Source organism: Scomber japonicus, chromosome 11 (assembly GCF_027409825.1).
Source record: "Scomber japonicus isolate fScoJap1 chromosome 11, fScoJap1.pri, whole genome shotgun sequence".
NCBI classification, from domain to species: domain Eukaryota; kingdom Metazoa; phylum Chordata; class Actinopteri; order Scombriformes; family Scombridae; genus Scomber; species Scomber japonicus.
In genome coordinates this window covers 7,111,439-7,126,638 of record NC_070588.1, presented here as the reverse complement: position 1 = coordinate 7,126,638, position 15,200 = coordinate 7,111,439, and the positions used below count along the sequence as shown (strand labels likewise).

The 15,200-nt window shown below is 40.3% G+C and overlaps 1 protein-coding gene across 1 annotated transcript in view; it reads right to left on the bottom strand.

The window, feature by feature from the left end:
- col5a2a (collagen, type V, alpha 2a) overlaps positions 1-15,200 on the bottom strand; it is a 43,828-nt gene that overhangs the window by 2,138 nt on the left and 26,490 nt on the right. Inside the window, exons 16-53 of the mRNA XM_053329267.1 lie at positions 14,257-14,310; positions 14,015-14,059; positions 13,656-13,709; positions 13,288-13,386; positions 13,077-13,121; positions 12,893-12,991; positions 12,742-12,795; positions 12,516-12,623; positions 11,877-11,930; positions 11,606-11,704; positions 11,427-11,480; positions 11,199-11,297; positions 11,053-11,106; positions 10,806-10,859; positions 10,660-10,713; positions 10,444-10,497; positions 9,905-9,949; positions 9,712-9,810; positions 8,150-8,257; positions 7,823-7,876; positions 7,549-7,602; positions 7,189-7,242; positions 7,010-7,063; positions 6,752-6,859; positions 6,500-6,553; positions 6,241-6,294; positions 5,441-5,602; positions 4,885-4,992; positions 4,564-4,671; positions 4,416-4,469; positions 4,225-4,332; positions 3,859-3,912; positions 3,596-3,703; positions 2,556-2,609; positions 2,295-2,402; positions 1,694-2,000; positions 1,102-1,283; positions 578-820 (exon numbers count right to left, since the gene is read on the bottom strand). Of these exons, the coding sequence (XP_053185242.1) occupies positions 578-820; positions 1,102-1,283; positions 1,694-2,000; positions 2,295-2,402; positions 2,556-2,609; positions 3,596-3,703; positions 3,859-3,912; positions 4,225-4,332; positions 4,416-4,469; positions 4,564-4,671; positions 4,885-4,992; positions 5,441-5,602; positions 6,241-6,294; positions 6,500-6,553; positions 6,752-6,859; positions 7,010-7,063; positions 7,189-7,242; positions 7,549-7,602; positions 7,823-7,876; positions 8,150-8,257; positions 9,712-9,810; positions 9,905-9,949; positions 10,444-10,497; positions 10,660-10,713; positions 10,806-10,859; positions 11,053-11,106; positions 11,199-11,297; positions 11,427-11,480; positions 11,606-11,704; positions 11,877-11,930; positions 12,516-12,623; positions 12,742-12,795; positions 12,893-12,991; positions 13,077-13,121; positions 13,288-13,386; positions 13,656-13,709; positions 14,015-14,059; positions 14,257-14,310 (3,360 nt within the window). The remainder of the gene's footprint in view (positions 1-577; positions 821-1,101; positions 1,284-1,693; positions 2,001-2,294; positions 2,403-2,555; positions 2,610-3,595; positions 3,704-3,858; positions 3,913-4,224; positions 4,333-4,415; positions 4,470-4,563; positions 4,672-4,884; positions 4,993-5,440; positions 5,603-6,240; positions 6,295-6,499; positions 6,554-6,751; positions 6,860-7,009; positions 7,064-7,188; positions 7,243-7,548; positions 7,603-7,822; positions 7,877-8,149; positions 8,258-9,711; positions 9,811-9,904; positions 9,950-10,443; positions 10,498-10,659; positions 10,714-10,805; positions 10,860-11,052; positions 11,107-11,198; positions 11,298-11,426; positions 11,481-11,605; positions 11,705-11,876; positions 11,931-12,515; positions 12,624-12,741; positions 12,796-12,892; positions 12,992-13,076; positions 13,122-13,287; positions 13,387-13,655; positions 13,710-14,014; positions 14,060-14,256; positions 14,311-15,200) is intronic.

The following is a 15,200-nucleotide window of genomic DNA, read 5'->3' as shown; positions in this document are numbered from 1 at the left end:
GTTGTGTTTCTGGCCACCTGCCAACTGTAAGTCCAATATTCACTCTCGCTTTAGCTCTTGTTTTTAGTCTCCTGGGGGAAAAATGTCGAAGCTGCTAAATGACGGTGCAACAGTAAGATCCCCAGGTAGTCACGACCTTTGTCTGCTGTGTGGTGATGGACAGAAAAAGAATAATCGGAGACTTTTAGACTGAGTGATGCGAGTTTAAAGCTACACCTTACAGTCATTTGACCTATCAATCATGTAAAACTATTGATTGAAGCAGCTTTAAGACAAGTTAAAATCTTACTCAAAGTAGCACTGCAACTGTTTCAGATGATGGCTGAATCTCTTTAAAATAAAAAAAGGAAAACTTTCTGCTTGTGAGCCATTTTTAAAGTTTTTGTGTAGGAATGAATTATTTTGGGGTTCCACAGACAGAAGCAGGATCACAAAGTGAGAAAGTCTTGAAAGACAGAAACACTTTGGTTTCAGACTCTTTCATGGGGTTTGTTGACAGAAAATATAGAGCATATATAAGGCCTTTCCTTGTCCTTTCATACAGATTATAACTATGTGAAGAAATGTGGGAACTTACTGTGCAGGAGTCCTCCAACACTGTGTATCTGAACCGGTTGTTTCCCTCTGCTTTGAGCTCCAGGTCGTTGGAACCTTTGAGGAGCACAGCCTTCTTCAAGTTGCCCGTCTTATCGTCCTTATAGCCCACAGAGTTCTTGCAGTGGTAGGTAATGGTCTGGGACGCCTCTTTGGAGAGCAGGCGGATGAATGTCATCTGGACCGTGATGGAGTTTGCCGCCTGCTCTTTGTTGCCATAAGAGAACTAGAGACACAAATCCAGCTATTTAATACAGGGCCTAACCGGATGAGCCAAATCATTAGGAATTCATCATGCACAACTAATAGTAGTTAGTTCTTTCCCCAAATTTTAGTAGTGCTGATATAAAAAGCACCTTTTGAGCAGAACTTTTTCACTCAGTCTTGTTCAGTCCAGTTGTAATAACGATTACCAATTACTGTTACTACTGAGTTACTACTTTACTATAACTTTGCCGTCCACAGCTCTACATTTCTCTTTCCCATCACTGAAATCTAACCACTCACGTGTGTTCCACGGTTGATGTCAGCGCCGAACCACACAGGTTTGTTCCTGGATGAGCTCCACCAAGCTTTACGAGGTATGCTGGAGGGGCTGGCAGTGATGCAGGTCTCTCCAGTGTCCATGTTGCAGTGCACTTTGATGGCATCCTCAGCACTACCTTGGTTTGGATCCACCCAGAATTCACCTACATAACAAAATGATCAGGAGGAATGTGAAAATAAATCAGAGATATTACCTGCAGGCCATGTTAGTTCACAGTTCTGAGACATCATGCCCTCAATATATTTCTAGATTTATCATGTGAGAGAGTACTGGGGAAATGAAATGGAAAAATAAAAGCTGAGATAAGACCATAATAAAGTAGAAGACCAAGATAGAGAAGAAAAATGTGATTTAAATTCATACAACACAACACAGTATCTCCTAATTTGTGCATTGCAGCTCTGTTTGGCACATTTAAAGAGTAAAAAACAGGTTTGCTGTTTCAATGTTCAATATTTTATTCTAGCAAAACTAATGAAGCAATAATTAATTTAAACGTGGGGATTAACACAATCTTACTGAATAACAAGTTAAATCTCCCCAAACACTCACCACTCTTCTTCATGGGGTAGCATCTCTTCAGGTCGTCACAGGTTCTGGCAGGATGTTTCCTGCTGCCATCTGGGCTCTTCATGCTGTCGATCTGGCTGGTGAGGGCCTTCAGGGTGGCCTGAACGCTGGGGTCCACTGGCATTATGGTGGAGGAGTTGCTGTTGGGCATAGCCTCGTCCTCGTTGAACTCTGGAGGAGGAGGGCCGGAGTCGTAATCATGAGCGCCTGCAAACAGGTCATCCATGGCCGCCATGGGAGGTCCTGGTGGACCGGGAGGGCCTGGGGGTCCACTCTCTCCTGGTGGGCCCTGTTGATTTGGGGATAGAAACAGTTTTTATTGTGTTTCACTTGAGTTTTTGCGTCGTTTTTTTTTGTGTTTTCAGGACTACAATAATGAGACACCAAAACAATCTTGTGGGCCTTAAACATCTGTTTAAAAGATGTTCAATGATTTAATGACTGTCTGAGCGTTTTTTATAGCTAAGTTCTAACTCACACAAAATCTTACTGCCTCTATTTTTTTTCATTAAATGTGTTACAATCTTTTATTAGTGCAGCAAAAGGAAGAACTTCCTCACTACACTGTATAATGAGATAGTACCTCTGGTCCAATTTCTCCACTGAGTCCTCGAGTTCCAGGTGGTCCCATCGGTCCTGTCTGTCCAGTGTATCCTTCCTTTCCAGAAGGTCCGACAGGCCCAGGTGGTCCCTGAATCACATTTCAATAAAGACTATTAGTTTAATTCCAAATTGAATGTTGGCATGAAATTGAGGCACATAATAAAAATGCTAATGCATTTGCAACAGATGACATTCAGAAAACAGTTTTTCCTCCTGAAACAAATGTAAATGTTGCATTTACCCTTGGGCCACTGGGTCCGAGGATTCCTGGAGCTCCCTGCTCTCCGGTTGTACCCTAGAAGCCATTAAATATGTATTATTCTCTGAATATATATGACTTACACATTATATATAAACGTACACAGCACATTTGCAGAAAAATATAAAGTGCAATTGTGCTTGATGACTATAACATGTATCATGCTCAAGAAGGAAACCAAATGTGTTAGCAACTGAACCAGAGAAGTCCATTAATAAATAATATTAGGTTTGTATGTTTCTACACTGCATTGTATAAAAGAGGGTTGTTTGAAATGATAGAGTTGCATAGAAATAAAGGTTCCAGTTTTAGTGATGTGTCCTCTGCACTTCAACCAATAAAAATATTCTAATGACTGAAAAGAATGTACTAAGCAAAAAATACAGATAATATTACTGGTTGGATTAGTCTCTCTTGAACTGCTACACTACAGTCTGATATAACCCACATTGTTCAATATGATACTGTAACTAAACTGAACACATTTTCTCCTTTCCCACATTACATTCACATAACCCTGTAGCTGTCCATTACTTTGAATGTTCTAACATAGAGAACAGCAGGTGGCAAACACACTGTGTCACTTTACATGTAACTTCATATTGACTATGGTTGAAAATGTGTCTGAGTGGATATTCTCACAGATTCTATGTGATAGTTGTGTGAGATCAAAAGAGTTAAAGGCACCAGAAATCATTAAGAGTTAAGTGACTGTATTTCAACTTTTGATCATTTCATTGCTTACTTACTTACTTATCCCCATCGCGCCGGTTGGCGCATAGGGCAGCAACAAAGTCCCTCCACTTCTGTCTGTCCCTTCTGTCTAACCCTAACCCTAACCCTAACCCATTTCATTGCTACTGTTTAAAAACTCAGTTGGCACAAGTTCACCTGAACAATAGCAAAAAATAAAAAACCTAACTGCATCTACACCATGTGTGTTAGGAACGATTTTGAGATAAATCAGAAGAGAGATGACTCAGCATGCTCTGGTCAGACTATTGAGCATCACTCAGACTTACTGGAGGACCTGGAAGACCCTGCAAACCAGTGAAGCCTCTGTGTCCCTTCTGTCCTCTCTCTCCGTGATCACCCAAGTCACCCTTATCTCCTCTTGGTCCTTGGGGTCCCTGAAATACACACATTTCATGTGTTCATTGTTGTATTAAAATGGGTAAGATTACTTTTATTGTACCAGTAGACAAAGAATCTGCAGAGCATTTAGTGTATGGCTCTTAGCATTATATTCCACATAAACTCAAGATGTTCACAGTTGGAAACTCACCACTAATCCTCTCTTTCCAGCTGAGCCGGGAGGACCAACAGGTCCTCTTGAGCCCTGCAAATGAACAGAGTTGTGAGAAAGCCCTGAGGGAACACAGACCTCTGCCAACACTGAAGAACTCTCCAACTACTGTACTTGTTATACAAAACACATCATTCCTATCACTCCGTATTAAATTCATTCACGCTTCAACATGCCCTCAGGATTTTAATCGCCTCTCCTCCAAGAATGTAATCATCTGTTGTTAGTAAATGTGTGAATCTCTTAACACGTTCTTGTATTGCGCTGACAGGCAGACAGATAAACTGACAGAACAGACTCTTCTGGGCACAGTAGCCAGAAAAAGAAAGTGAAAAATCCACTTACAGCATCTCCTCTCCTTCCAGCACCACCTGGTGCACCAACAGGACCTGGAGGGCCTGGAAGTCCCTGAGAGCCAGACAAACCCTCTGGACCGTGATCTCCTCTGTCTCCCTGGAAAAGTATCATTTGTCAGTCACATAGCATAACATACAAAGCAAGACATAGGTCATTGTTTCAGTCTCTATGTCTTTTACCCTTTGTCCAAGAACACCATCTTTGCCTGGTGGGCCATCTGATCCAGCAGGACCCTGAGAAAAAACAAAAAACATCAAGACATCTGTAGACATTAGAGATGCACATGGGATGATGTAGAACCACAACCAAATGAAAATGTATACTTACATCAGGACCAGGATCTCCACGAGGTCCATTAGCACCGGGAACACCAACAGGACCTGGGGGGCCTTTATCTCCAGCTCCTCCTGTGGATCCCTGTTTTCCTGGTGGACCCTAAAAAAAGAAACAGACAGCTAACAATGCAGCAAAACACACACTGTATGACTACCAACCTCATACTATAGAGGCACTGATATTAAATATACAAGAGATGGACAGGTGGGGAAGTTACAGGTGAAATATGATTTATGTTTAAGTTGAAAATAAAAAGGTCAATAAAAAAAGTCAGCATTTTTATTAAATATTAAATATATGAGTGATACGCACCGCTGGCCCTGGAAGACCTGGCATCCCTCTTTCTCCTCTCTGACCAGGAAGACCCACAATGCCTCTCTGTCCTGTAGTTCCCGCTGGGCCTGGAGGACCATCAGGACCCTAAAGCCAAGATCACCACACAGTACAGTATGTAAGAAATACTCATTCAATATTGAGGAAATCCACTTTTAATGTCATGCTTTGAAACCTTTGTGTATCCCAACTTGATAAAAAAAAACAATTGTGTTTTCAGGTTGAGAAGAAACAATGTATTTTACCCCAATCTCTGTTTTATGTTTACTTTATAATTATAAACTTCAAGTAAAAAGTGCTGGTGTCAATTCATAAAATGTCGAAGTTGAATTTAAACACTTTTTAATTTAACCTATTGAGACACTTGAGGAGTTTGATTAATTCAAACATAGTTAAACACATGAAATCTTTTTCTTAAGCCTGAAGTTAACTGCAACCGATGCCAAGTGCTTCCACTGTGCTAATTTAGATATTTCCTGCCTTGGTGTCAGTCAGACTAGAATGTTAATGTTAAGTAACTGTAACATCAATTTACCGTGGGTCCGTCTTCTCCAGAGTCTCCTTTGTCTCCTAGGCTCCCTGCTGGTCCAGCTGGTCCGCGCTCTCCTTGTCTTCCTGGGGATCCATGATCTCCACGGAGTCCTCGAGGACCCTCTTTACCAGGAAGTCCCAGGGGTCCAGGTTCTCCAACTGGACCCTGTTAGGAATGGTTGTGTTCATAAGGTGCAATGTTGCATGAAGTCAAATAGTATTAAGTTCTTTGTATTTTTCAAACAAACTAGTTGGTTCGACATGCTGTCCTCCCATAAAAGCAAAAGTGTTTATACGCTTCTGCACAGCTGGCCAATCACTGCGTAAAGTTTGCGTGATTGTGAATTGATTGTCTGTTTTGGAAAATTAAAAATCATCAGATGCAGCCACCACATGGGAAAGGGGGTTTCAGATGCTATTAGACAATCAGACAGTCACTTTGATCCAGAGGACACTGAGACCTTAAAGTACAAATATTTGTACATACTGTAGACAGCGGGTGGGTGCATGAATGCTCACAGATGCACAGTTGCGATGCATTACAGTACTGAAGACTGCTTTTACTTACAGTTTAACATTTTAATATAAACACATAATATATTAATTGAGTAGAGTTCAATAGAGTTAAACTATTAAAACAGAAGCAGTTATTGTTTATGTTGTCTTCACAGTCTGGATTTCATCTCATTCTGATGTTATGTAATGTGAAGACATTGCTAACTCATGAAAATCAAAGCTCACATGACAAATATTTCCACCAGTTATCCTAAATGTGTTTTTATTCACACTGAGGGGAGTACTTACAGTTGGGCCTGGTGGACCAACTCTTCCTGCAGATCCAGGGAAACCAGTGGGGCCCTGGGAGCAAAAAAAATGATATTAATTCTTGAGATGAAGAGATAATGCCTTAAAGTTAGAAAATGCACTATTTGAAAAAGAAGTATGGAGACTAGGTGATTAATTAGTAAAACATATCATATCCTTTGCTCTTGGAGTCATTTCTTGTTTATTTAATGTCACCTAAATATAACACTTGTACTGTATAATTATGAAATGCTCTTACCGGTGCACCCTGTGTTCCTCTGCCTCCTTTCAGTCCAGCAACACCATGAGGCCCCTACAAAAACAACATGTTATTATAAAATGACTGATCACACAGTATATTTGCAGAAAATCAGTTTTACAGGAATTCATACACAAAAACTTCCAACTAGATCAATTAAAAGTGCAAAACTGCCTGATGACACTGTTTATAATATTGTGAACATGTGCCAGAACAACTATTTCATGTAGTTTTTATATGTTCGCAACTCACAGGAGGTCCATGAGCGCCGGCCAAGCCCTGAGGTCCTGGAGATCCAGCATCTCCTTTCTGGCCTGGTTCTCCAGGCTCTCCCTTAACTCCAGGTTGACCATCAGGACCCTGTAAAATGTAGGTAATAATAAAAAAGAATCAGTTCTATGTCGCCTCTTGAAGTTGTATCATAAGACATAAATATGTTTTAGTAAATAAATCAAAGATCATTGTTATACAATCAATGTAAAATATGATATTTAATGAATGACTACTTACAGGGGGTCCAGCAAAGCCAACTGCACCAATTGGGCCAGGATCACCTCTTGCTCCCTGTAGTTGAATAATTATCAATTATTACATCAAAGTACTCTATAATAATGTACACTTCAAATACTGCAGTGCAATTAACATTAAACTTGATGCACAGTCTGAAAAGACTGCCCAGGTCTACTTACAGGAATTCCTCTGGATCCTGCAGGTCCAAGTGGTCCTTTGGGTCCAGGTTCTCCCTGCAAAGATGTTACAAGTTCACTGACAGTGATATGACTGTTCGATGAGACAGTGCTGTCCCATGAATCCAGTATTTTTATGTTTGCCAAACCAATGTAAGCCAAAAACTGTCCTTTACAAGCTGGAAAATACAGTCAGATGGAGCCAAGAAAATAAATGAGCAGAAGGATTTAGGTATATAGTAGGCATCATGGGAACAAGCACTTCCCCCCCAAATACCCATAACTTCCTGCAGCCATAACCTTTATCCACTGTGATTTGAAAAGCAGTCTCTTAACTTATGTCAGAAAAAATACTCCTCCTACCTTCTCACCACTGGGTCCTGCAGGTCCTAGCGGGCCAACGGGACCTGGAGCACCCTGTTGACAGTAAAGAAATCTGGTTGGAGATCTCACTGTTAAGTTGTGCAGTCAAGTCAGTGGACACAATTCTTTGGGCAAGCTGCGACAAGTCTCAAGCATGCACTCACACATAATAAGTTCTAGCCTTTCTTTTCTTCCAAGTGTAAAATGATCTTCCTGATTCCTGATTGAGGAAACACAACATTTGTTTGCAGTGAGTGAAAGATACATTACTCACCCTTGCGCCATCATTTCCAGGTGTACCCTCTGATCCTTTCTCACCGATTGCTCCCTATACAAGAGAAAGACAGATGTAAGGTTCCTTTATTTATTGTTACAGTAATAACAGAGATCAGAACTCCAGCTGGCAACATGCACCAGAGTCACAGACTTGTTGATTGTTATTTGAGAACTGAGGACTTGAGAACTGGCATCTTCTAAAGATTACCAAATCAACATGAATAAACTCCTTGTGAACTGAGATAGATTTAGTTGATTAATAGTGTATCATATAAACCATATTGAAGACTTACTGACATTATAAAGAAAACTGGGATGAACTTACTCTGTCACCTTTAGGCCCAGGCGGACCAGAGATGCCCCTCTCTCCTGGCATTCCCTGAAGACCTGGAGGACCCACATCACCAAGTGCACCAGGAGGACCAGGGCTACCCTTCATTGAGAAACACCAACGTTGTCAGGCTTTTTATGTCTTACAGGTGATGAGCATTATGTGGAAGTTATACAATTAGACCATATATTCTGAATAAAATTAGAAGCATCGCAAACTACTACGATACTATACTATACTATACTATACTGTACTATACTGTACTATACTATACTATACTATACTATACTATACTATACTATACTGTACTATACTGTACTATACTATACTATACTATACTATACTATACTGTACTATACTATACTATAGTATAACTGCTTAACTGCAGCCAGTGAAGCAGGAACTAGCAAATATTTCACATTTTTGTTTTGATTATTGAAAGGTCACCAGATGAGTTTTTGCTTAAACGAACAAATGTTACATCTATGTACAGTATCTCTTTCCATCCTTGAGGTCTAATTAAGTTGTTGAATCAATTTCCTTTGTCATAGAAAGCATGCAAAGTCAATGTATTGAACATATTTAAATCTGTATGGTTTACGTCGCTGTTGGCAAGCTTATAGCCTTCACCCTGATGCATTACCACTACCTATAAATCTATGACATAATGTGAAGGCATTGGCAGGAGTCTGTGTCCATGAAACAAATAAAAAAGGGACCCATTCATTGAAAAGTTGCTCGATAGGGTAGCACTACATGATGCATTTGTTTTCATATTATTGTTAATTACAATTCATCATTCAATCCGTTTCAGCAGCATGTTTTTTGCAGATATTTTCGAGCTCTTGCAAATGTCTTTAAAGGCATACTATGCAGGATTTTTTGGTTGCTGTTTATAAACACAACATTCAAAGTTGGCCCCTCCTCCCCGGCTCAGAACCAGAGTGAGAGAGAACATCAGTGGTTGAGCAAGCTAGAGAGAGAATGAGGAGAGTGAGTGGCAGTAGAGAGAACCAACCAGAAACATTATTTTCTGATTGTTTCATTGCAGTTATGTTCTAAAGTACAAATAATCACACCTACACCTCTGCATAACCCTGCGAGAAGGTGCCCAATGTTGTGTGAATGTAGCTGTAGCACATTTGCTGTGCCTCTCTTCTGTGTGTGTGTGTGTGTGTGTGTAGCTCAGTCCTGCCCTCAGTCAAACAGACACAGAGAGCTGAGGAGCACACAGCACACAGCAAGAGAGGAAGGAGTAGGGGAAACACTGAAGCAACAGCTACACACCCATTGCCCAAAGATGGACGCCCAGAAACATCCCAAACACAGCAAACTAATAAGAAAAAAAGAAAATGCAGGCAGAGGGCAGAGTCTCTGTAGATGCATAGATACATTCTAGCAGGTCATAAGTGATGATTGAGAGGGATCATTGTGAATGAGTCCAAACATTGTTTTCATCCTGCATAATATGCCTTTCACTCCTGATAATATGGTTTGGCACTGAGTATTCTCCTTTCACTTTCACTGCACATAAAGGTGATGGCGCTGTACCGTACCTTTGGCCCATCTGGACCAGGTGCACCAGGGATTCCTTTAGGTCCCTGCAGACCAGTTGTACCCATTTCTCCTCTCTCCCCAGGGATTCCACGCTCACCCTGCAGAGGAAATATTATTATAATCACAGTTTCATGTGGTCAGATTGACTAAAAATGAAAGTGAATGCAATTCATCATGGCAACATTCACCTACCCTTGGTCCAATTTGACCCACAGAACCGAGCTCTCCAGGAATACCCTGAAAGAAATACACAATGAAGGTCAATGATAGGAGGCGGGCAAAATTCAAAGGAGGGGCTGAGATTGTCACTAAAATGAGGATAGCTCAAAAGGTCATTCCACCTTAAGTGAGCCTGGTCAGATTTCACTTACTTTGGGTCAACATACATGATGCTGTATTGTCAACCACTGAACTGCTGAAAAAAGTGTTTTCATAATTTTAGTTTTAACAGTGTGCATGCAGGTTACACAATGGCCAGCAGTAAATTTAGGGAAGGCTCAGCCTCTTTGAGAGTAGTTACTGCCCAAATAAAATCATGACTTTGTTGAAGGTTAAAAAATTTCAGTGGTAATTTTCGGCAAGCTAAGCTTACCCTGGTCTCTTAATAATGCTACCTATGCTGACTCCTATTAAGTTCCAAATATGATATTTCAAATGTGAAAACTATCTAAAAAAGTTTGATGGAATGAGGTTAAATCAAGTGTAAAGTATCATTTAAAGGTCATACTCACTAGGTCACCTGGTTTTCCAGATTCTCCAGGGGGGCCTTGATTTCCAGGCAAACCCTAACAACACAAGAGAACAATCAAAAGATAACCATCAGGTAATATATGTAGCACATAGTGAGGTCTAATCATTTTCCAAGCTGCCACATCTTCTCACATCTGTCCACATCTATGTTCACACACTTTCTCACATTTTATGACCAGCAAAGTTCAGTTACACACCTGGAATCCATTTACACCGGGAGGACCCTGCTCTCCTCTGTCTCCTGCAACACCCTTGGAAAAGAGAAATTCATTTTTGTGTTAGTTGTGATAACAGTAAAAATATGTCTAAAATGAATATAAGAAAAGAGTGAACAAGTACTTACAGATGGGCCAGGGGGTCCAGCAGGCCCGACTTCTCCATCTTTCCCGGGAGGACCCTAAAGACAAAGTGACAATTAACAAACCTGTCCATTCCACATCTGGATAGGACTGGAAAATTGATTTCCAAAAGGTGTATGGTGTTTATTGACAGATCATGCTATCAGTAAATGCAGTGTGCTATATAATTCTTATACATCCTGTTCCTTGTATTCTATGTTGATTGCAAAAACATTCATAGATAGTACTCACTCTTTGACCTGACACTCCTGCAGATCCTTGTTCACCTGTCTTTCCTGGGTCACCCTTTAAATATAAAACACATTTTGAGTTAGAAATGAAACAAAAGAAAACAGACAGACTTTTAGTGCAAAGTGTAAGTGACTGTGCAGCCTTACAGTGAAGCCTTTGGGGCCTGGCACTCCCATAGTTCCTGCAGGTCCTCTGTTTCCAAGGGACCCAGCGGGACCTGGACGGCCATCTTCACCTGGGGCACCCTAAAGAAGAAGTAAACCATACCTTGAATTAGGCATCCCCTGTCTTTCATCATAGCTTACAGGTAATGCTTGTAACAAAAACACATTGTATGCCCAACATCTAGTCTGTGATTAAGAAATGTAACCTACCAGTGGTCCTGGCTTGCCCTCTGCCCCTTGGACTCCGGGGGTACCAGTAAGACCCTTTGGATAGGAGATCAAAAATGTAAGTATTGGAAATGGGGATGACAAAATGAACAAAGTGGATATATGAAAGAATTATCAACTATGGTAGCTCAAAAGTGAAATGTCAAGGTCTTCAGTGTTACCCTTGCACCTGGTAGACCAGGTTCTCCTGTACGGCCAGGGTCCCCTAGAGAACCTTTTGGCCCAAGAATGCCAGATATTCCACGATCTCCTAGAGCACCCTTCAGAAAGAATAAAAAAATTATCATCATTTCAAATTTCTGATTGAAAGGTGAATTCCAAAGAAAACATTCACAGCAAAAACTCTCCCATTATGGTAACATACAGCATCTTGCCCCATTTGTCTAAACATAACATCAGAAGTAGAGTCATTTGTAGAAGTAATAGTTATACCTTAGGTCCTGGCAACCCATCAGCACCAGGGAATCCTCTGTTACCAGGAGCGCCCTGAAAAACAGATCATGATTTAGATTCTTTATCACATCTACACTTTGATTCACTCAGAAAAGATGAGTTACATCTGCGTGTAACCAGATCAGTGGCGTTAACAAACCAAGATCAAATTCTTGTGTTGGTTGTCCAAAGAACCTTAATGAAAGGTTTATGTTGTGCAGGGTTATGGGGTTACAGTTGCCAGTGTTGAGGAAATTTAGATTCTTCAGTTCAGATAAGTTTTGGATTGTGGCAGGAACCCAGAGCTCCAGGAGGAAGCCCACACACACAGGGAAAACATGCAAACATGCCAAAGTGAAGGCCACAGCTGGCCAGTGGATTCAAACTCAGGAACCTCTTACTGTGAAGTGACAGTGCTAACCAACCATAGTTTGCTATTATTCACAAGGCAATATAGTATGGTAATATTTTACAGATAAATGGGAGCATTTCCTATTTCACACACTAATTTACCAAAAGTGATTTCTCTCCCAAAGTAATTACTTTTTCCTACTGAATTAATTTTGAGATGACCTCTGTCCTTAAAGCACAGCCCTCTGACTGATAAATATTACAGTAGGAGGAAAAATGATGACTCACTCTTTCACCAACGGGGCCAGGAGGGCCAACAGAACCGGGGTCTCCCCGAGTTCCTCGCTTTCCTTCCTCACCCTGAGGTCCAATCACTCCCTGGGAGCCTGGTGGACCCTACAAAATTGACACACAAGCCACAAAATCAAAGTATGAGCAAGTCATCCTTATTTAGTTACTTGTCCATGTCTAGAAATATAAACAAAATATAAGCAGATGTACTGTAGTTGCTTACAAATTCTCCTTTTGGTCCGGCCTCTCCTTTAAATCCTGGTACACCAACGTCTCCCTATAACGCAAACATGCAAAAAATATGAATCTTCTACACATCCAAACTGTCACTTAGCAATAATTGATAATACACAGAAAAGCTAGAGTCAGTATACCAGTTGTCCTTTGATACCAGGCTGACCAGTGCTTCCCTGAGGTCCTGGTGGGCCATGGGGTCCAAGATGGCCACCTGCACCTTGTGGACCAAGATTACCCTATGGAGAGTCAACCATGTAACCTCAGTATAACCATAAGCATGAAAAATAAATATGATGTTTAAACTGAAAACTATTTACATACCACTGGTCCTTTGGTACCGGTGCCACCATCTGTACCCATGGGACCCTTTGAACAAGAAATATCACCAATTAGATCATTGAAGCGACACATGTTGCGTTGTTGTATGGTAATAACCTAGGTTAGTTATCTTTTGTAACAGTTTTCCAGCAAAACTGAATGTTCAAAAGCTGTTTGTATCATTTGTAAAGTATGAGTAAAGTAAGAAATTAACCCTTTGGCCAACTGGTCCAGCTCTCCCCAGGTGTCCGGTCTCTCCTCTTTGTCCCTGAGGACCCTCTGGTCCGCGGACTCCTGTGGGTCCAGGTTGTCCCTGTGGAAGACAATCACAAAGTACAATTGACATACAGAAATCTGACATTCATACATTTTACTGTTTGTTTATAGTTTATATTATGTAAGGACATCTCTAAAACAGAAATGGATCATGGCAATAGGTAATATATCAACAATTATAATAATAGTAATACAATCAAAATGAGTGAATAAATGATTTGCCATAAAACAAATCATTATCTGGGCCCATTACTTTAAGCATATAAAAGGGAGTGTCTTGTGTTTTGTGTGTTTTACTGTACTTGCCTTCATTCCTGGGGATCCTGGATATCCAGATGGGCCGTTGATACCCAAGGGACCCTGTCATCCAAGACCAAATACAACAATAAGATTGATTTAACTCAGAAAATGTGCCTTCATGTGACAAATTATACAAACATTCTGGTCACCTAATTATCGTTGGGTACAGCCATCATGCCATTACTCACTATCAGTCTATGTTTGTTAGGTTATACATATTTTCAATTTAGTTTAATTCTATGCATATCAATTATATGAATAGACTCATCAACGAAACATTTGCCTTCACATTTATCTGAATGAGGAAAACCTAAATTAAACAAATGAAAAAGAATAGCACATTATAAGCATAATTGCTGACTTACCATTGGACCTGGTTTTCCGAGGTTACCAGGCATGCCACGCTTGCCCTAAGAGACAAAAACTCATCACTTAGACTTGATGTTTTTTGTTTTTTTTAATTTTTTTTAAGCTGACACTGAAGAAAACATAATACACATATCAGTAACATTCACACACCCATTACTTCCAAAACCTGCGACATTAGAGAGAAAAATGCAGAATCATGATAACAAAAATTTCTGATGCATAATCATTTTATGCTTACTGCTGCGCCGCCAGGTCCAGAGCGTCCTCTCTCCCCTGGCATCCCAGCAGGACCCTGTTGTAAACAGAAAGTGATTCATTATAGCTGTCCACTCCATGCAAATGTTTAAACTTTCAGAATATAAAGAGGGTTCACTGGATGTAGCCTTGCCATTCAAGATAAGAGAATAGGCTGCAAAGGCAGACTTTTAACACATAATGGTCAGCACCACATTTTAACATTACAGAGATGGAATATACTGGCACTGCTGACTAACTCACTCATTTAGGCAACTACAACAATTATTCAGAGTAATCAGATCTATTGGTGTGGGAATCAAATTGTTTTATGCATGGAAAAACAAATGTGGTCACTCTATGCCAGTACAGTAGTGGGGCATATTGTCAAAGGACATAAATTATATTCACACATGTGATACTGAGCTCTCTACAGCTGGAGAGCTAACTAGGACCAGAAGGAGAGAAAACAATACACCTGTTTTAAAATCCCTACATTGGTTGGCTGTCAGTGTCTGTATTGATTTAAAAATCCTCTTCATGGTCTTGCATTGGCATTTATGCTTCACATGCTAACAGTAAACTATATGAACCAGTATGACCCCTCAAGTCCTCTGGCATTAATCTGTTAGTTGTTCCAAAGTGTAGTGAAGGGTTGAATTCTTTGCTGTTTGGCTTTTAATCAATAAGAGTTTATAGACATTAGTGAGTTTATTTTATTCACTTATTTTGTTGTACTGATGTTGTAAACTCTTATTATTATTATTATCATTCGTAGTAGTAGTAGTAGTAGTGGTAGTAATAGTAGTAGTAGTAGTAGTATTATAGTAGTATATATATCGCGGTATACCTGGTATGATTTTCAATACTGTCAAAAATACCTAGACTGCAAATAAAAGTGGAGTTTACGAGGAGCACCTGAAGGCATCATGTAATTCCTCACCTGAC